The sequence below is a fragment of the Protopterus annectens genome, chromosome 13.part0, assembly GCF_019279795.1.
Source record: "Protopterus annectens isolate FY-2018-M chromosome 13.part0, PAN1.0, whole genome shotgun sequence".
In the NCBI taxonomy this organism is placed as follows: domain Eukaryota; kingdom Metazoa; phylum Chordata; order Ceratodontiformes; family Protopteridae; genus Protopterus; species Protopterus annectens.
In genome coordinates this window covers 925428644-925451453 of record NC_056747.1, presented here as the reverse complement: position 1 = coordinate 925451453, position 22810 = coordinate 925428644, and the positions used below count along the sequence as shown (strand labels likewise).

General features: G+C 40.1%; 1 protein-coding gene across 1 annotated transcript in view; it reads left to right on the top strand.

Annotated features, from left to right (window-relative positions):
- EZH1 (enhancer of zeste 1 polycomb repressive complex 2 subunit) overlaps positions 1 to 22810 on the top strand; it is a 3086757-nt gene that overhangs the window by 461899 nt on the left and 2602048 nt on the right. The window contains exon 2 of the mRNA XM_044054680.1: positions 21441 to 21577. Within this exon, the coding sequence (XP_043910615.1) occupies positions 21441 to 21577 (137 nt within the window). The remainder of the gene's footprint in view (positions 1 to 21440; positions 21578 to 22810) is intronic.

Genomic DNA, 22810 nt, shown 5'->3' with positions numbered 1-22810 from the left:
CGCTAACACCACGCTAATTTCTTTTAAAGAAAAGAAAATGGGGAGATAGGAAAGTGGTGAAAAAGGGGGTGCAAAGAGGGTAGGATAGTAGGAAAACAAGCTCGGGATGTGCAGGAAGGATGTAGGGAAGGCCCATAGCTGCCCATTTCTTTGCCAGCAACAGCTGTGCATATGTGTAAATTTGGTGTGAATTTTGAAACCTTCCACCCCTGAGAGAGGGGTGAGGACAACAAAATATGTTGTACAGCCAATGTTAATTATCAGTTGACATGTCCAGCAGACATGTCTGCAAAATGGACAGCTATGTATGGGGCGTAATTATTTTGTGGGAACAGAGTGCCCTTTTTTTATTTTTTTTCAGGTGAGAGTGGAATGTGAGGTACAGGAAGTAGGTATATTTGGGGAGGTAGGTTGGGGAGGTTAACAGACAAGACAAACAAGACGCATACAGGGGCGGAGTATGACACGTGGGGGGTAAACACAATTGACGGGGACGGATGTTTGGATATTGCGAGCCCATGAGCCCACAGATGGCAACAGTGGAACTGAGATCCCCACCCATGGGCAGTTACCACTGCGCCTTCACTGCCCAGGACGGGGCTGTGCTGGGGGCTGTATAGGATGGAAAGGCACACCCATGAGTTGCGCCACCATCGCCTCGAGCTGGTGTAGGGGATCAAGCACAGCATGCCTGATCTCGCTACGCACCACAGACCGGACACCACTATGGAGGGTGAGTGGACGTTCTCCTCCGGCCATGCTTGCAGAGGGGGGACGAGCCCCATCCCCTGCAGCACTTCCACCCGAAGGTGGCACAGGGCCACCGGAGGAGGTTCCGGCCTGGGCACTGATGCCAGGTGCACTCGCCAGCTGAGGTGGGAGAGGTGGGTCCGCTGGAACCCACCTTCCCTGTTGTCCTATGTTTATCAGTATTTTATGACATTTTGGGTTAGTAACAAACAACACCATTCAAAATTAGTTGTAACAGCATGTATCAGTATTCCCATTAACCAAACACCCATGAATTCCAAACATTGAACCGCAACCATAACACATGCATATTTAGAACAACAGTACACAATCCAACAGCATGCACGATTGATTGATGGCAACGGGCCATCAGGTTTGGATATGTGAACAGGGCACATGCATCAACGTACATGCAGATATGTATGAACCAACAGGACAAATGTCCATGGGAATTAATTGTGTATACACATACCCAGTTTGGTGTGGAATGGCATCATTTGTGAAAATGGGGTAGGGTGAAGAAATATTATATTAACAACTTAAACTACCTATACATATGCTGTACATTCCTAGTAGCTACAGATATATATCCCCTACATGTCTTTGTACAGTTTCCTATATGTAACCTTAGGAATGTTGGTGATGGGAATGTTACTGCTACATTAATATACATTCCATTTTTATTCATACATGTTCATATCTGGCTTTGTTCAGGTACAGCATCCTGCTACATTTGATTTATATGGCTCTAGACAACTGTGGATGTTCAGTATTTCATAACCATACTATCTCCATATTGCAAGGGTACATCACCATATCCAAATTGTTTGACAGACACATTCCAGGTTCAGTACTTTATTACACCCATTTCACTCTTTGGTTGTGGCTCTCTCATTCATTTCATTATGTACTGACTGCAGTATAACTTTATTCCAGACTTATTACAGCTTTCTTGGTCAATTCATACCCTCTTTCGCACTCTCACTTGTTTTATTTTTACAATTCAAGATGGTACTTAATTCTAGGCGTTATTAACATTTCTTACTTGGTTACAACAATCCTTTCCAACAGACTCACTTATTTCATATGGCAGATTTTAAAAGGGGATGTTTTTGACACATGTCTATCCTTTGTAGATTGATTACCAGTCATTTTCAGGGTGAAGCAGTTATCTGATATTACAATACAGGTGGAAACTCTGTTTCAGACTTGTTTAATGTTTATTTCTGGATTACAGGTGCATCACTTATCTAATCTTACAGTACTAGCAGAATCTTTCTTATAGGCTTATTTGAACTTTATTAATATGTAACAACACTGAACTCTTTTACAAGCTGTCTCTCTTATATTCTATAACAATTCCAGCAAAATAATTACTAACCTGCCTGGTGGCGCAACCTCAACAGCCTATCAGCATAGGCTCGCTGATTCATGGAACGGACACCTGCAGCTGTAATATAAATGAAGTAATATTGGAACATACATCTCCATAATATAGGCTAGGATAATTTATTACATACTTAATTACATGGATACTTACTCAGTAGTGGGGCGTTGGGCATTTGCCGGGCCTCCTGGATCCAACGGTTCGGTTGGTCCTGTTTATGTCTCTTCAGGCCCGCTTGGTGGTAACGGACCTGTTCACCAGTCCTTGGTATGCCTGTGGCACTGGTGAGATCATGTGCCAACCGGTTCCACGCCTCTGCCTTGTATGCACCCCAGTGAACCTGGCCCTGCATGAGTTGAGCCTTATGATCATGGACTAGGAGCCAAACCATATATTTGGACTCCTCAACACCCCACCTCTGTGCTCTAAATCGACTTCCCTCTCCTGCACCTGCCATCCTGACTGCAAATGGGTACCACAATCAGTTATGCTGTGTATTCCCACCTATGGGGCTTATATATGCCCGTTTTCCTGCACTTATCTGTGATTGGCTATTTTGGAAATTTATCAGCTTAAGAAAACCTGCTTTGTCATGCTTCTATTTCCATTCATTCCTATATATATGCTAATACTGCATTTCTCAGTACAACTGTCAAGGCTTAGTGGTTCAGTACTTTGACTATGGTGCACAGTACCCTGGGTTCGAGCCTGGGCATTGCTTTTTTTTGTTTTTACTACTGTCTAGACAGGCTAGGAAGTGTGTCTGTGTAAAGGTGGTTTTGATACAGCTTGCTCAACGTTGCCTGCTGGTAAGCTGGTTGGCGCACTGCGCAGCTCCGTGCAAACGGCTTACGCTGGGTAACGCGTTATTTGGCTATGAGCACGCATATTACGCTGTGTGAAGTGTTGCTCAGCTATGGGCACTCATTTTAAGTGTGTTAAAGTGGTGCTCAACTCCGGGCACTCATATTACACCTGTTAAACCGCTGCTCACCTGCGGGCAGTCATGTTACGCTTGTTAGAGTGCTGCTCACCTATGGGCACTCATATTCGGATTTGTAAAGCCTTGCTCAGCTATGGGCACTTATACAATTTTTTTATATTTTCTTGTGTCGGATTTCTTCAAAAATACATGGCCCATTACATTTTACTTAAATTATAGTTTTATATATATATATATATATATATATATATATATACACATATATGTCAGGGGATTGTTTCATGCTTATTTAACTAAAAATAGAAAATGATGTTGTGGGGGCTCGAACTGGGACTACCTCCTCTTTGGCCAACGTCTCTACCACTACGCTATTGCTACTTGGATTAATTTGCATATTTAGATCTTATATGCTTTTCAATGACTGCTAACTGTGGCTGAGCGGAGGGCATACCCGCACAAACCAGCGCAACTACAGGCAAACATTTTGGAAATTATAAAAAAAAAAAAATTAAACTGCTATTTTTACGTTTTACATTATAGTTGGGTTTATAGTCTGCATTCGGACACGTCCCCTACTTTCCTACACGGACCGTGTTAGCCTAGGGTGTGATTCAACATGCCCTCATGAATATGCATTGCATGCTGACGTCATACCGTTAGACTGCAGCCTCCGTGTAAGACATATTAACTCTTACATGGAGGTTTCGTGAATCCTGCCCATTATGTATTCAAGAACATTCTTATTACATTTTTTGTGCTTTACAGTCACTCAGAAAGATTACACTGTGTACATGTAGTCTACACTTTGTGGTAACCTTTATGAATCCCTGTTAATATTTAAAGCTGCAAGAATATCAGTAGGAAGACAAAAATTAGAAGGAAGAAGGTGTGAGTTTTGTCTGTGTTTTCTGTTTACACAGAACAGTATACACTTTGTGTAGGTGTTATTGAATCCCGGGGGATGTGTTGGTCATATTTTAGAATATGATTAATAATTATTCCAAGTCGTTTAGCATATGTTACTAATTCTGTTAATGTATTACACAGTGATTTTATAATCATTGTGGTGGAAGACTTTGGGCTGGTGTTTGAGTTGGAGAGAATTTATTTGGTTTGGTGGCATAAAGCAGAAGGTAATAGTCATTTAGCCACTTTTCTGGGGGTTAATTTCACTGGGAGAGGTATGTATCCCACCAGATGGTTTTGTTTATGTTGCAGTGGAAGTTTAGATCTCTAATACAGACATTTGTGGTGTTACATGTTTTATGAATGTGTAGGAGGTGGCACACAGCACAGTCATTTGAGGCCTTATATGCTAGGCAGAGGTCACCCTGCATGCATCTCTATGAGACTTGAAAGAACTAGAGCTTTAAGACAGTCTGCTTAGGACATAGAACTCAGGCACTGGGTTTTCTTCTTGAGGAATTGTTGAGGCCTTACATATTGGATCATGTGTTTGGTCATGTACATGCTAATGGTAGTATTGGCCTAATAAAAGAGGAATAGCAAGGAGTGACAGTGTCGCTGGATCTAGACAATACACCTTTAGTAATTATCTAGAATAAGTGGAGTAGACACATGGTGGTTGAAGGAGATGTCATTGTTTACAAAAATGTGAAAGCCCTTAATAACTGTAGTGGTTTTGAAGGGCATTTGCTAGGTACTGGGATGCTTGTTTTTACCAATGAGAACAACACTATACTTTTCTATATTTAGCTTTAGCTCACAGTCCTGGCATAATGTGCTTGTACATGACATACCCTCTTGTTGATGACTTCTCAAAGGTTGTACTCATCTGCAGACTTGGTCAGCCAGAGACTCTTGGCATCAGCTTGGATATAGAGAATAGATACCAGACAAGAGCTGCCTCAGTAAAAATCCCTGTGAGAGCCTATTGGTATTGAACCTTTTAGTAGAGAGAGTGCTACAGTTCTGATTTGATGGACTCTGTAAGTCACTTTTCTATTCAGTGGGGTACGTGCAGATATCCATTTCATTTGTTTAATTGTTTTTAATACCTGAGTGTGGGCTTTTGCCAAAGTTTCAGAAAATCCTACAACATAAAGTTTCCACTTGTTTAGAAAAAGTCAAATTGCGTTGTTGTTCTCTAACTCCTAAAGGCCTACATAAATTAGCTTGTAAAGCCAAAATGATAGCAAGAAGTAACCACGTTAACAGTATACCCATCCTTTGGAGTAATAGAAAATATATGGATGTGGAAGAAATTCTGGACTGTTTAAAAAAAATGTGGAAAATTAATGGACAAAATAGTAGTGTAAAAATGAAGAGCAATTGATGTTTTTTTTAATTTGAATATACAAAATAGTTATTTTCAGAACAAATAAGAAAAGTAAAAAATGTTTTATATAATAAAAATAAAAGAAGCAAATTAAAAGGCTGAAGGAAAGTAAAGCTCCAGGTAGAGATGGCATTATTCTTGATTTGTTTAAACTGTTCCCACAAAATGTTTTATCCCTTTTACAGAAGATATTCACAAAAATAGAGCTGGAAATATACGATAATTGCTCCTTTACTAAACTAGAGCTATATTGTTATCGAAGTTTTATGTCAAACGTTGCCAATAAGACAAAACTTTGCTATCTACAGTAATAGACAGAAAAGATGACGGAATATTATTTCCTGTACTAGAAACATATGCTGTAGATACAGTAATTAGAACTGTAACTTTATGGTTAAGTTTTGATTGTTCAATCATTTGCTGAAACTGTATAAAATCATTTGGTTAAATAAAGAAAAATATCACTATACAACATAAAGGAATCGTAAATAGTTCTAGGAAGTTGCTTTTAAAGAAGTACTTATTTCATTTTTAATACAGAGAACCGCACCCACAGAATGAAAAAAAAATCAAGTTTATTACATCACTCCTTGATGTTTCCTACATTTTAACACCATTTTTGGATTCTATATACTTTTTTAATATTTTTTAAATGTAATTCCAGAGTCTGCCCACATGGGGACCAGCATCTTAATTTTTTAGTCTACCTCTAGGTATCTGACATTGCAGTGTTTTTTTTTTTTAAATATAACATCATAGCCCCTAAGCTCCTGTCAGTGCTCTGACTTCACGTGTGTTTTCATGTGTACCCTGCTTTCTTTAAGTCAGTCAGGTTTAATTACCATTTCTTGATTTTCAATGACTACTTAGTAAAAGACAAACAGGGATAATCACACAGAACAATATTCTCAGTGCCTGTTACTTCTTTTTCTTTCTAATGTGGCCAGTTTTCATTCTTTTGTTATGCCTGAATCGTAGTCCTTAAACTCATCTCCCCTCCCCATAAACACCTCCCCTTCATATCTGTCAAAGTGGCAAATTTGAGCTGTTTGCTAGCTCACAGCAGGAGACAAAGATCATATGCTGAGAATCTGACAGGCTTCACTGAAGTAAGGGTCCAGTGGCAGCTAAAAAGAAGGAACTCTCAGAGGAAAATTTGTCTGTCCATCCCCCTAACAGGGACCCCAGGGCCATTGACAGATTTGGAAAACAGACATATGGTTCAGTGACATTTCCCTGAGAGCACTGAACTACATGGACAATATTATTCAGTTCCAAAGAGATTTGACCAAAGAGATCACCAGTTCTCTTTCAGGTATTTTGACATTGGGTATCCAGAAAACAGTTGAATCCCAGCTGTCTACCTTATCTTCTATTTTGAATGTCTCCATGCGTCTCCATTCTAATGCAGCTAATGGGACAGTTAGGGTAGCAGGTACTGGTATAGCTTTATGCCATCATGCCTGGATGTAATTGTGTAATTTTGCGGAGGGCTTTAACATGTCCTTCCTCAGTGCTCCCTGTGATGGTATTACATTATTTGTCCCGAAGGTTAAAGACACACTAACGAGAAGTGAAGGTTCCAAAAATTGCAAGGTCCTATCCAGGAAGCTTCTTTGGACAGACCTCAACAGACATTGCCCAAGAGGCAGAAGAGTATTTCAAAATCAAGGATTTTACAGACCTTTTTCTGAGAAATCCGTTCAGTGCTCCTAAAGGGTTGCCTGAATGCTGCACTCTGGAATTGATTGTCTCTACACCCTCAAACCTGGCGGGCCAACACTTTAGATTCTTGGGTGTTAAGGATAGTATTCAAATATAAGGTTAATGATGTGATGAACCAGAAGTTAGAAACTGAAAGCACAAATAAAAGAAATCCAACTCCAAGAACGCCAATATTTTATTGTAGCAAAGCTTTCGGAAAGAAATCCTTCTTCAGTGCTTAATACAGTGTATTTCACACTCTCAGTTTTTTATAGAACTAAAATCGTGTGAGCGTGGCCAGCTTATCACATTGTTTCAATTAAAGTTCAACCAACTATCCAAATTTAAAGACATATATTCACTTAAAAATATTCCTAAAGATTAATGTATTTGAATTCCCTTTTACAAAATATACACATATAAGCACATAAGTTATATTAAAAACATTTAGATAACTATTAACACATTTAAAACAAGAAACTATATATATATAATATTACATTGTAATATTTAAAATAAACTAATGAAGCTGCATTTATTTATTGACTAAAATTGGTTTAATCCTGACCATGTGCTCAGGTTCCTTGTCCATAGTATGCTTACAACAGAATGTGTTAAATAAGCATACTATGGACAAGGGAGCTGAGCACATTTTTAAATTTAGGGTGATAGAAACTGTATATAAACAAATAAGAGGGGGTGACATAAATAACCTACTAGAGAATAAAGAATATAGTTGGATCTTAAGACTGCAGGCAGACATAGAGCCTGGGCTGAATAAACTGGTCAGCATTAAACCGATTTTAGTCAATAAACAAATGCAGCTGCATTAGTTTATTTTAAATATTACAATGTAATATTATATATATTTTCTTGTTTTAAATGTGTTAATAGTTATCTAAATGTTTTTAATATAACCTATGTGCTTATATGTGTATTTTGTAAAAGGGAGTTCAAATGCATTAATCTTTAAGAATATTTTTAAGGGAATGTATGGCTTTAAATTTAGATAGTTGGTTGAACTTTAATTGAAACAATGTGATCAGCTGGCCATGCTCACATGATTTTAGTTCTATCAAAACTGAGAGAGTAAAATAGATTGTATTAAGCACTGAAGAAGGATTTTTTTCCGAAAGCTTTGCTACAATAAAGTATTGGCACTCTTAGAGTTGGATTTCTTTTATTTGTGTTAAGGATAGTAACCAGAGGATACTCAATACCATTTCTAACAGTGCCTCAGGCAAAAACAAGGTTTCCCATAGTATCACCCAATCAATTGAAATTTGCAACAGCAGAAGTAAACAAGTTGTTGAAAATGAGAATCATCCAGCAGGTCTTGCCAGACCAGATAGGATCCGGTGTCTACTCAAGGTTCTTTTGTGTTCCAAAGAAGACAGGGGACCTAAGGCCAATATTGGACCTAAACTATTTCAGCCAATATGAGAAGCAGACAACATTCTGGATGGTCATGGTTCAGTCTGTTTTGTGTCTACTCAAAAAAGATGACTGGATGTGTTTTATTGATCTCCAGGATGCCTGTTACCACATAAAGATACACAGACACTCCAGGAGATTTCTCCATTTCTGTCTGGGAGCCAGTCATTTTCACTTCAGATCTCCACCCTTTCAACTCACCACAGCTCCCCACCCCAGGTGTTTACCAAATGCATGGTAGCAGTTACAGCCTATCTCAAACTGCATGGGTTCCAGATGTTCCCATGCTTAGAAGATTGGCTCCTCACTGCTCCGATCAAGGATCTGTTAATTCTACAAAGGGACCTCTTACTCCACCTTTTCACTGTCTGGGAATTATAGTGAACAGATGGAAGAGCAAATTGCTCCCAACTCAAAGTCTGGAATTTATCGGATGCGTTCTAAACACCACAGCTCAAATAGCCACCCTACTTTCGCACAGAATTCATTCACTCCAGCAGAAAGCATCACAAGTTCTCAGGGCCGGTGTTAGCATTTTGGGGGCCCCCAGCAAGTGTCAAGATGAGGCCCCCGAGTTCTTTCAGTCTAAATATTGTCCTGTCATTGCCACCCCTCTCAAGCAACTTTTAAGTTCATGCTGCAAACTTTTAGCAGCAGTACACATAATGACTTGTAGGTTCAATGCTCTTATATTATGACAGGCTTGTGTACCACACTGTGTTGGTCCATCTCACAAAGGGACATTCACAGTTACTGGCATTTAGTTGCAACAATGCTACATTACAATAGCTCTGTGTACAGCTCTACTTAGGTGAAATTTCACCCTAGGCACTGCCTACTGTTTCAGCACCCTCCCCTACACACATGTACACACGCGCGCGCACACACACACACACATATATATTTATATATATATATATATATATTTATCCTGCTGTGCTCCCCTCTGTTTCATTCCCCCATCTTGGGCTCCCCATATAATGCACATTACTTTTTTCTTCCTTTTCCCACATTTTGCCTTACTCTTCAGCTTTTTCAAGAAGCCATATCTGTCTGTGTGCTCTGATGTGCATTTTATTTTTTTTTCTTTTTACACAATCTTTTCTTCCAGTGATGGCTTGAACAGAAATTATGATAATGGAAAGACATTCCTTGTGGTTCAGCTTTAGTTTTCCTTGCATCCTTTCAACACACCTTTACTGACCAAGACAGAACAGTAATAAATATTTAGGAAATAACTCAATTAAGCTGGCACCCCCAGAAGCTATAGGGGTTATAGATTCTCTGGGATGCCGTTTAGAGCATTTCCCAACCTTTTAGTCCAACAGAGGTCTAAACAAAACTCATGAGTAAGAAAAGAATTTCAGTCTTATTTTTTCTTTGAAGGAAAACCTAAGTTGTGCCCAAGGTGTAATATTCAACGTTGACAAAATAGGAGCTCACAATAAACTAATAAGACAGTTGCTGTGAGGATACACAGGCCCTGTCTTGGAATGCAGCTTGCCTCCTTAACCCCCCCCCCCCCCCCAAAAAAAAGATAGTCAATGTGTATGCATTCCTCAGATGTTAAATTGGGACTCCTAGAAGATGTTAAGTGTCCAAATGTTCTGTGATATATTTATGTCTTACTTTTGAAATGTAAACTTGTTAGCTGCCTTTTTTAGTGATACTCAGAAAAAATAATGTGTGTATCCTGGCATTATTGGGTGTGTGCACAGATAAAAATGTGTGATTTTTTACACACACACACACACACACACATATATATATATATATATATATATATATATATACACACACACACACACACAAAAGCATAACCTATAGCAATACTAGTTTTGTACTTATTTCAGCAAATAGCAATACACTGTGCAACACTGATACTGCCACAACAGATCGGTGACTGCTGTTTAGCAGTCACGAAACAGCAGCAGGGATAAATCACTTTTATTTACTTCATTGAAGAGTAAAGCATAACTGCCACTCTCACTGATTTCAGAGATCTTCCCTGATTTTGCCTCATATTTTTGCTCTGTCCTTTGTAAAAAAAACTTGATTTAATGGTAAATCATTCAGAATTATAGACAGCCAATAAATTCAGACATGAGAGTTTTACACATCTTATTGTCCAAAAATGCATGTTGATGCAAAAAACTGTTATTCTATTGACTTTTAAGTGAATTAGAGTAATACTTCAAACATGTTACTGATTATGAGCCTTTATTCTGGTATTATTTTTGGCATCTCGCAAAATTCTTCAGGAAAGAACTTGAAAGCTGTAGTATCTTGTGTTCTGCCAGTATTATAGAACTCTCTGAAAGAGAAAATTATCCTTGAAGATCAGAAGCATGAGCTCTTCTTAAAGTCCAAGGTTTGCACTGAGGTCAGTCAGTCTGGGCTGTTGATCATTATCAGCTTTATCCTAAAAGGGTCATATCACAACCTTTTAAGATAAAAGAACATAGTCAGGAAATTAGTACATTTTTATCCTTGTTTTTTCCACAACCAGAAGCAGCTTTTGTGGGGCCTCCACACAGTTAAGGATGATTAAGGGGGGGCCATGCAGCCACAGTTACTTCAGGTATGAAGCTGGTTATGTTAATTTTAGTGGAGAGAATGTCCACCAGTGGGGTTTAATTAAGCTAGCGGCACTACATCAGTGGTAAAATACTTAATGAAATTGTGAAGCCTGTTACATTTTAAAATGCTGTCACTATAACCAAAATATCTTTGAATTTTAAAGGAGATTTAAATAAGAGGTATTATTACTCATCGGGTTTAGTAAGTATACAGGATTGCTGTACAAGCTTTTGTTGGCTTGACTGACGTTATAAAATATCAGTTTAAGATAACCTGTTGTGGTCAGGAGCCCCCAGAGACCACAGGGTTCTAAAGCTGGCTATGCAAGCTTATCCCCTTCAGCACAATTAATTGTAAGATTTTTTTGGTCTGATGACTTCGATCATTGTTCTTGTTCCCGTGTCCAGGTTCCGTTTAAGGGTTCTACAGTGGACTGCTTAGTTCAGTGATCTCAGCGATATCACCCCCTCAACACTCCATTCAGACTGACTTCAGTGTGCAGAACACACACACAGTGGTGGATCATGTCATCAGTACTGTTGACAGGTCATCCTTTTTCTTCCACCTTCCCCTTTAGCAGAAGATACCATGGATGCTTCCCTTTTGGGGGGCTTTACGAGGGGAAAACAGTTCAAAGTACTTCGAACATCAGTATTCTGGAAGTGAGAACAGTCCTTTTGACATTGCAAGATATTTAAAGACTCTATTCCTGTGGGTGTGATTGCATTCCAGACAGACAGCTTGTCAGTGGTCTGGTACATCAGCAGACAGGGGGCGGGGGGACAACAAGATCTTATCCATTGTGTTGAGAGGCCATGCAGTTTTGGCAATGGGCAATGTCTTCCCATCGGTTTCTGATGGCAAAGCACACCCTGAGGACTTCCAGTGTACTAGCAGACAAATTGAGAAGATACATTATTTTGCCTCAGAAGTGGTCCCTCAATATAACAGTGGAAAACTAAATCTTTAGTCACTGGGGCCAACCACGCTGCAGCCTCTTTGTCACTTACCTGAACAACAAATGCAGCAGCTATTTTGCCCTGATTCCTCCACAGGGTCAGTCAACAAGGGAAACTCTGATCTACAATTGGCCCTGGGTCTTTTTTATGCATTCCCTCCTTTTCCTGTCCTTAAGAATTTCATTCAGAAAGCTAGAAGGGACAAGACTGAGGTGTTCAGCATTGCGCATATTGGCGGCGGCAGGTTTGGTTCCCATGTCTTTGGTCTGAGCTACTCAGTCCACCCTGGACTCTGGCTCACAGGCTGGATCTGATATCTCATCTTCCAGGCATCCTGTCTTGGACCTAGCTTCCTTGAAATTAACCGCCTGATTACTCTGACGCTAACGATGGCCAGAGATACCAGATTTACAGAAAATGTTCATATTCTTTCTGCCTCACAGAAATCTAGCACCAGAAGACTGTACCAAAGTAAATGGAAAAGATTTTCTTATTGGGCTATAGGGTAAGGTTTGGACCCTTTCTCAGTCCCCCTTCCTCTATTCCAGAATTCCTGTCTGATTGACGAAGGGAAGGTGGTCCACACAGCCTACCTGGACCTCGCAAAAGCCTTCGATACAATACCCCACTCAGGCATTATAGATAAGCTCACCAGCTTAAATATAAACCCCTATGTCACTAGATGGGTTGCAAACTGGCTCAAGGACAGAACCCACATGGTTAGAATTGCTGGAGCCATGTCAGACTCCAAACCAGTTACAAGTGGCGTCCCACAAGGCTCAGTCCTGGGACCTCTCTTGTTCGGTATATATTTCTCAGAGGTACAGGCCAACACGGAAGGACTGTGGCTGACCAAGTTCGCAGATGACTGCAGACTGGGCGCCATATTTGACTCTCCAGCCGACACAAGCATCCTCCAAAAGGGCCTCATAGAAACAGACAACTGGTGCCAGAGCCATGGCCTCAAGCTAAACACCAAAAAGTGTATAGTCATCCCTTTTGGCAAAAACAAAGTGCCCACAAATTACCACATAGGTGGTAATCCATTAAGTACAGAAGAAGTAATTAGGGAACTGGGGACCCAAGTTGATAGCAGTCTCTCATTTGACAACCACGTGGCCAAAGTGGTTAGAAAAACATTTTATATAGCCCACCTAATCATGAAGGGATTCACATCTAGATCAGGGGAGGTCATCGTGCCTCTTTACTCATCCCTCATCAGGCTCATAATCGAGTACAATGCCCCTTTTGGGATGTACCTTACCAAACACCTGCAGCAACTGGAAAGACCCCAAAAGTACCTCACCAAGAGGATCAAAGGGCTCAAACAGATGCCATATGCTGCCCGGTTAAAGAAACTCCAGCTCTACTCAGTGGCATACCGCCTGCTCAGAGGCGATCTGTGCCTGACGTATAAAGCCATTTCCAACCCGGAATTAAGGGACATGCTGCACCTCAAAAAATCCAAATCCCATCGAGCTACGCGCTCGAGAGACTTGAACCTCAGCACTGAAATAAATAGGACATGCTGGAGGGACAGATTCATAACCCAGAGGCTCCCTTCACTCTGGAATAAAATCCCTGTCCAGGTTAGGCAGAGTCCCTCATTGACTCTCTTCAAGAGGAATCTTGATGAGTGGATGGGAGATCGTAGGTTTACCCCAGGTATCACTTCTGTGTCACTGTTAGACAGAGGCACAGTATACTAACCTCAAAAAAGGGCATAGCAAAATGAATTTAAAATGGGTGGCGAAAGCCAAACGCACTCTGGCTAGGCTTATAAATGCCCTAGGGCAGAGAGCCTAGTATGAACCTATGAACTGTTCCAGCTGGTTCTATTTTTTCAGCATTCAAAGTTCAACTGGCAGCCATTTCCAATTTTAACATAGACCATAATGAGACTGCTTTAACTTTGCTAAAGGTTTCTCAGACTTTTCTTAAAGGAACTTTTCTTCATTGTCCTCCAATATGAGATCCTGTTCCTCCATGGAGCATCATGGTGTTGCTTCAGTGTATCATACAGTCCCCCTTTGAACCAGCAGGTTCAATGGTTCTTAAGTTCTTGACATGGAAAACAATCTTTTTGATAGCAATCACTTCTGCTAAGAGGATTTCAGAACTTCAGTCTCTCGCCTGTAAACCACATTATTTAGTTTTTCATAAGAACAGTTTTTTTTCTAAAACCAAATCTATCTTTCATCCCTAAGATGGCTTCCAAGTCCAACATAAATCAGACCATCAGTTTGCCTATATTCTATCCAAAATGCTCTAAAAATGAAAATATGCATTACATTTACTTGATGTTCACAATTCTGCATCTACCCTGTGCTGATTTCAATGCTGCTGAGAGAATCTACAAAAATAAGTGTCATTTTTCAATTTATTCTGACTTATACTGCACTTGTATTTGATTAACTGTGCTGTTTTATTAACTTGCATTAGATCTGCACTGCATGTTTTCACTTTTACTGTAAAACTGTTTAACTGAGTGTGAACTGTTCTGCTGTTATGTTTAAGTGTGTTATCTGTTCTCCTGTGTTAAATCAGCCTAAGCAGAGTTTAAATATCTTTAGCATAGTCTGTTTACAGGTTTTCCTGTATCCAGGTCTGTTTGTGTGATTCCTGTGTTTCCTGCTACGCTATATTATGTTGGCTGGGGCTTACCTGCACTTAGTGGGAGTAAGTAAACTGGTTGAAACTGGTTTGGCATACAGTGTTAAGCTAAGAGCTTAGGGACAAGGGTTGATTGATCGCTTCCAGTGTTTCTATTTTACTTTTGTTTTGTGGTACTTGCTTGTTTTAGTGGAGCTACAAGGTGGTGAGCAGTCTGCATCTACCCTTTGCTGATTTCAAAGCTGCTGAGAGAATCTACAAAACTAAGTGCCATTTTTCAATTTATTCTGACTTATACTGCACTTGTATTTGATTAACTGTGCTGTTTTATTAACTTGAATTGCATCTGCACCGCATTTTTCACTGTTTTACTATTAAACTGTTTAATTATCTAAGTGTGGACTGTTCTGCTGTTATATTTAAGTGTGTATTTGTTCTCCTGTGTTAAATCGACCTAAACAGAATTTAAATAGTCTGGTTACATGTTCTGCTGTTTGTGTGATTCTCTTGTTCCCTGTGTTTCCTGGTATGCCATCTTGTGTTGGCTGGGGCCTACATGCACTTAGTGGGAGGAAGTGAACTGATTGGAACTGGTCTGGCATAGGGTGTTTAGCGAAGAGCTCAAGGACAAGGATTGATTGGTCAATTCCAGTGTTTCTGTTTAACTTCATTTTTGTGGTATTTAAACCCTGTGATTGGGCAGGTTTGTGCTTGTTTGCGTGTTGTGCACCGCCACTGTGCTGTTTTAACCCTTTGAGAGGTATCTCAGCGGCATTTTTTCCCTTAGCAGTACTCCTGTGTAAGTGAGGCCCTCCCTTGGAGGTACTGTATTGATTTTTTCCAGCCCTACTCACATCTATAGGTACTGTCACCAGATAGTACCCAATCTACTATCCTTGACCTCTCTTCCACAGATTCTGGCAATAATGGATGGACAATTTCTTATGGTTTCTCCTGCTAGTCTGGTTGATATGGACATCCTGAGACAGTGTAGCAACTGCCCCATGTACACAGACAACCCTCTACTACTACCACCTAGGAACACAGTATTTGAGAGATGCAATTACATTAAGAACCTAGAATCCTTGCTGTCTCAATCACAATCCAGTACATTTGGCACTGAGAAGGTTGTGTGCACAAACACCACACCTTTTACACCACCCACACCTGTACAACACACTGCCATGTATGTGGAGGTTCTCAACAAAAACATACTTAAACAAAATAGACCTCCGAGGCAAAAATACACACGTAGATCACAACCCACAGCACCAAGCACCACACGTAGTACATATACCTGCCTCTCACAGCCTCTAAGGCTCAGCCACAAACCCAAAATACTAGTCATTGAAGATTCTATTGTGAGACACACAGATGTGCCCCTCTCCAAGCTAGACAAAGAGAAAGTCATGGTAAGTTGCTTGTCAAGTGCTAGTGTCTGCCATATCACACATGCACTCAAACAATAGGTACTGTTATGACTCTGTCATAGTCCATGTTGGTGTGATTGACTTGACTGGACTATATGAAGAGAGACATGATTGATCTCACTGAATATGTGTCCCAGGCAGGTATGTCCCTAGCCTTAAGCAGCATCCAACCATCACCCAGAATGATGCCTCAATACAAGTAGAAAGTGATTGACTTTAACAATTGGCTTAGTTTCTAATGTCATTCCTAGGGGATCCAGTACCTGAGAGCCTGGGTGGACATGATTAGCAGACTACAATGCTTTTCTAGAGATGGCCTTCATCTGTCTCCCCTGGGCTTCAGGTTTTTGGCAAAGGCTCTTGCCCCCCCCCTTTCTGCCTTTTTTAGGCAAAGTCATGAGGACAAAAATAACAATGTGAAAAATTCTTCTAAACAAAACTTAAAAGTCTTAACCAGCACTCCTGCTGCTAAACGCTAGGAGTCTTAACATGAAACTGCACTCATTGCTAGCATTCATCACACTGGAAGATGGTGACATTTGTTCAGTCACTGAAACCTGGTTCAAAGTTGCAGAGAACACCCTAATCTTACCAGGTTACTCATCCTACCATACTTTCAGACCCCAAATGGGGGGGGGCTACAAAGCTAAAGGAGGTGGAGTTTCAATATTTATCAAAGACATGCACACCTTCAGTCTGGTCAAACAGTATTACATACAGGAGACACTTCAGGTACAGTTAACTGTTGACAAAACACCTATTCAAGTCATAGCTAGCTACAGAACCCCAACCATGACACAGGACGTCTACTCCACGTATCTGAACTTACTTGAATCCATCATGATTCAACCCCCTACCCTGATCCTGGGTGACTTTAACTACCCAACCATAGAGTGGAAGACGTATTCTAGCCCAAATACGAATGCCCAGAGATTCCTCGACTTCATCAATGCCAACACATTGGATCAGCTGGTCAACACCCTCACGAGAGGTGAAAATATAATGGACCAGGTACTAACCAACATGAATAACCACTGTAGCACCCTTACAGTGTCATGTTCCTTGGTAAGAACTGACTGTAAAGCGATCACTTTCAAAGTCACCATCTCTCCTGCCCCCGCCAGGTTCAGACAAAAAATAAATTTTCTAAAGCTGACTACAACCTCCTGAGAGCAGGTATAAGCAGCTTCACAACCACCATCCTTTCAGTTGGAACTAGCACTAACGTCCAAGCCTATAACAGAAAACTATATGAGCACCTGTATAGCTGCATGGATTCAGCAATACCTGACAGGACCAAAACATTTTCCTTAAGGAAGAGTAAACCTGTCTGGTGGACAGCAGCAATAGACAAACTTTATAATAAAAGGAACAAATTGCTGTCCAGGGCCAGGAAGGAGCAGGTGCCAAGTTGGAAGCAATCTTTCCTTTGTCTAAACAAGCAGATAAGGTCAATGGTAAAATCCTTTAAGACTAATTTCGAGTCCAGATTGGCCACATCCACTAAGGCAGTCACAAGGCTTCTTCACATACGTCTGCAATCTCAAATGTAACACCCAACTCTGCTCTGAACTGGTGGTCAAGAACACCACATACACAATGCCGGAGATATAGCCAACCTGCTGGCAGACAGGTACAGTGAAAACTTCACCCCCCTGTCCCCCGTTAGTAAACCAGGACTTCCCCACAACCTGCCCCCCTCCCCTCATCACCAGGGAGCAGGTCTTTAATGCCCCCCAAAGTCAAATAATACAACCTCCATGGATCCCAACAGCATCCCTGGCTGCATCCTACATGAACTCAGGCATGAGCTCTCAGCATCATTATGCACCCTGTTCAACTAAATCCTGAGCACCAGCTTCATCCCAGCTGAATGGAGGACAGCCACTTTCATCCCTCTACACAAAGGTGAAGCATGCACCGACTCAGGCAATTATAGGCCCATCAGCCTAAATAGCCTGATCTGCAAGGCCATGGAATGCATTATCATGGACCTTATAAACAATGACATTGGCAACCTCCAAACGCTTGACCTCACACAGTTTGGTTTTATCAAAGGGAGATCATGCCTGTAAAACTTGTTCGACTTCTTTGAAACAGTCACCAAAGCCATGGATGAGGGGAAGACAGTGCACACCACCTACCTTGACCTAGCCAAAGCGTTTGACACTATTCCCCACTTGGGCATAATGGATAAATTGTCCAAGCTAGGCATCAACCCATATGTTGCCAGATGGGTAGCTAACTGGCTTACTGATAAAACCCACTCAGTCAAAATAGGGGAAGCGAGCTGACCTGTAATGAGCAGTGTATGCCAAGGATCTGTCTTGGGGCCTCTACTGTTTGGGATATACTTTTATGAGGTGCAAGCCAAAATCAGTGGTCTGTGGCTGACCAAGTTTGCAGATGACTGCATGCTAGGCACAGTCTTAAATTCCCCTAGTGAAGTGAACATCCTTCAAGAGGGCCTTACCCAAACTAATGACTGGTGCCAGAAGCATGACTTCAAACTGAATGCCAAAAAATGCATCATTAATGCCAAAAAATACATCATTATTTCCCATTGGGGAAAATGGTGTCCCCACTAATTATCACATTAATGACAACATGCTAAGCACGCAGTCAGTCGTGAGGGACTTGGGCACCCAGGTTGATAGCAACCTGACTTTTGACCAACATGTTGGATCCTTTGTACTGAAGGCTTTTTACATGGCCCACCTCATAAGTAAGGGTTTTTCATCCAGGAACAAGGAGGTCATAACATCCCTGTACTCCCCCCTTATCAGACCCATTGAGTACAATGCCCCCTTCGGCATGTACCTTGCCAAGCACTTGCAGTAGCTGGAAGATACCACAGAGGTTCCTGACCAGGAAAATCCAGGGTGTCAAACACCAGTCCTATACAGATAGGCTAAAAGCCCTGGCCCTGTACTCAGTCTGTCCCTGTACTCAGTCTCGTACAGACTGCTCAGAGGTGACCTGTGTCTGGCATACAAGGCCATCTCAGACCCGGCCTTTATGGAGTTGCTGGATATGCATATGTCAGACTCCACTCGCGCAACATACAAGCAAGGCCTCAATGTGGTCTGTGACATTAAGAGAACTTGTTGGCAGGATAGATTTGTGTCCCAAAGAATCCACCATCTGTGGAATAGACTCCCTCTCCATGTCAAGCAGAGTACCTCACTAGCCGTCTTTTAGAGGAACCCAGATGACTGGATGGGAAACAGAAAATACTCCTCTGGGATCCTACCTATGTCCCTGATGGACGGGAGAAACAGGTGCTGACTTTGTGGGAACATTGCCAAAATTCTTGGCTAGGCTTATAAGGGCTTCCGGGGTATTAGCCTAGTCTCGTCCTATAAACCTATGAACTTATAGACAACTTAAATTCTGTTTACGTAGAACTAAGAGCTTTAGGAAATCAGACCAGTTATTCATTGTATTTTCTAACTCTGGGCTGGGGGCAAGGAGTTTAAAGATCACTCTTTCAAGATGGCTACCAAGCTGTATATCTTATGTTTATGAAAAGATGAATCTAAACCTCTCTAAGAAACTAACAGCTCATTCCACAAAAGCAGTGTCACCTTCTGTGAATTGTCAACATTTCTGATTGATGAGACCGGAGAATGGGTTGCATCTACGGGAGTCTGCTTATCTCTAACCTCATCAGGTTAGTTGTTATGCTCTCAGTATGGTAGGTTTGTCCTTTTTATCCATCTGTAATTTTTATTACTTATTGTATATATTTTTGTTATATGGAGCAAACTCAATCCAAGGCATTTTGACAGTTGAGAGGGAATTATGGGAAGGGGAGGAGTCAGAGCCTTGGATCCAAAGGTTTGAAGTTGCAGAGGCTGGATCTGAGTTGGATCCGAGTCTCAAAGGTTGAACCAGATGAAAATAGGACAATCTGGATCTGGTGTTATAAGTATATAACATTTGTTTATTTGTTGTATTATATTAATGTGATTGTTCCTGTATATAAAATTTAAGTAAAAAATATTTATTAAAAAGACTTGCCATCTACTGGTAGTAAGCAAAGGATACACCAAGTTGTACCCTGTGGACAAGTATTAGTACAGAGGACTATCTGGCAGTTAAGACTGCATGCTGTTTGCAAACTGCTTCTTATAGATGACAGTTTGATTCCTTCAGCTCCCAGTTGCCTACTGTGTGACTCTGAACACTTCACTTGACCAGAAATTATGAATTTGATTCCTTAAACTCCTACTTTGTGACTGTGAATACGTCACTTATATAAATATTGCTTTGGGGCATATGGGGAAATTGGGCTATGCCCTTCATACTGGACCACATGCCTAGTGGCTACATATGACCAAAAGTCATTATTCATTGTGGTTTTCTTGAGGTTGTAGTTTTACCTATTATTTGCTTGGTTGTTTGCTTTTTATACAGATACTGGAACTTAAATCAGATGGATGATTTGTCTGTAGTGGGATAGTACATATTGTGAATTTCTTGTGTTTCCATTGAATGCATTCATTCAGTATTGTTTATAATCTCTTTTTTATTTTGTGTCCTAGAACAGAGTTGTAAAACCACATTGCATAAAGGTTTGTGTGGCACGTAATCTGTACACACTAAATTCAGGGAGATTTAAAGCTACAGCTAGTATACATGGTTTGGACCAGTGAAATGCTTCTAGAAATCACTGCTGTTTCTTAAAAGTGTAGCTTAATGCAGTTATAAACATCATGAACACCACCATATCAGACCTATGTATCCATACACATGATAAATAGGTGGCTAGGCTGATCCATTGCACCCTTTTCACTCTCAACATGATTTAGAAGCACCTTACCTGTGTTTGTCTTATGTATTAAATTAATAGCATGTTCAATATTTACCTGGCTTGTAATGTAAAAGAAGATTAATTATATATGTAGCCTGCTTTATATTGTGTTTTTAAGGGTTATTGTATAGTTTATCAAGTTCATTCCCATTAATAGATCATTTTGTCAAAACTTGTCAACTTGTTCACAGATTGTGCAAGCTTAGAGGATATTGTAGAAAGAGGATGATGGGAGCATGCCCTGTTACTTTACCTGGGGGGGGGGGGGACTTATTTTTAAGTGACTTGCTACTTACTTTCAGCAGAAAATACAAAAAAATAAATTGTTTGAACCTGGGCTTTTAAGCAGATTGTTCCTTTTTTACTGTATACTGTATTACTTGTATTCTATCTCATCTGTAGTTTTTCCTGTGGTGTCAGAATCAAAGCTTGACTTGGAGATGTTTCATATGACTATCTTACACATTCTTTTTACTAAAGTACATATTTTGTTTCTGTTGATTGAAAAAATATATTTGTGCTTAGGTGACGACAAAATGGAAATCCAGCATTCTAATAATAAGCAACCAGCAAAAGATGCTGTTGACTGGAGAAAGAGGGTCAGATCAGAATATATGCGGCTTCGACAGTTGAAGAGGTTTCAAAAGGCTAATGCAATAAAGGTAAAATGAGATATCTTGAAATAATTATTAGTATTCTTTTAAGCAAGTAAAATGGAAATTTTATATGTTTTCCATACTATAAATTATACTGGCACGTTAAGCTAGTAAAACAGAAATATTATGTTTTCATGCATTATAATGGTACTTTCAGAGAATACTTGAATGCTTTCCATATCAAACATTTGTGAATTATTTTCTGCAGCATGTAACTGTACTGTGAACAACTCTGCTTTTCTCATTTCTTTTAAACAGCCAGAGATCTGACTTTTCTTTGCTGCAAAAGGATTGCAGCATATTTTTTTTCTGGCACATTTATGGCTCTAGTTTGATTTGAGGATTTTATTTTTATTTACATTTTTGTCCTTAAAATTAGTATTATAGATTCATAGATTAGTACTAAGTTAACTGCCCTTGCGAGCCATTTTAAGCCTAGCCAATTATCCCTTGTGAGACTCAAATCCTGCACCTTGTGTTTGTAAGGCAAACACCTTAACCATTTGCCCACCCCCAAATTTTATATGTTTGTCAGGTATTAAATAGGTCAAATATGTGCACTCATACACTCACACATGAGATATATGTTTTATATTGCATATGAAATACTCCAGTAGGGTTATTTGACATGTGATGATGTTATTACTGCAGCGGGACAGAGCCTTGCAATATCTTTGGCAGCATAGAAGCTTATGATTATAAACAGGTAAGATAAGGTGCTGTGGTTCAGCTGTACTACTTTCGCTGACCAGAAAAAAGTGTTTTGTCTTCACTGACACTTTCATACACTACTTTTTTTTATTTATCCATTTTTAAGAGGATTTATTTATTTATTTATTTAACTTTTGATGACCGGGACTGTCCTACTGAGCATGAGCCATTTTTCAGCAGAGGCCTGGGGAGAAAAATCTCCATTGCAGAATACATTACAAGATGAAAATATTAAAATAAACATACTTTTAAAGCAATACAAACATTGAAAACATTCATTAAAGAGGTAACTATAGTAAACAAATTAAAAGAAAAAAAATCATTATGACCTAGTATACTTTGTCTGGAGTTGTCCTTAGGCAGTGACTGAAACAAATATAATGTATTTTTGACCAGTGTGATTTAACAGATTACAGGCTGTCAAATATTCTGTTTTCTATTGATCCAACTTTGTGCAATCATTTATCAGTAAGCCAGGGCACATAAGCTTTACTCTAAAGCACAGCATCGGATTTTGACCATTTTTCA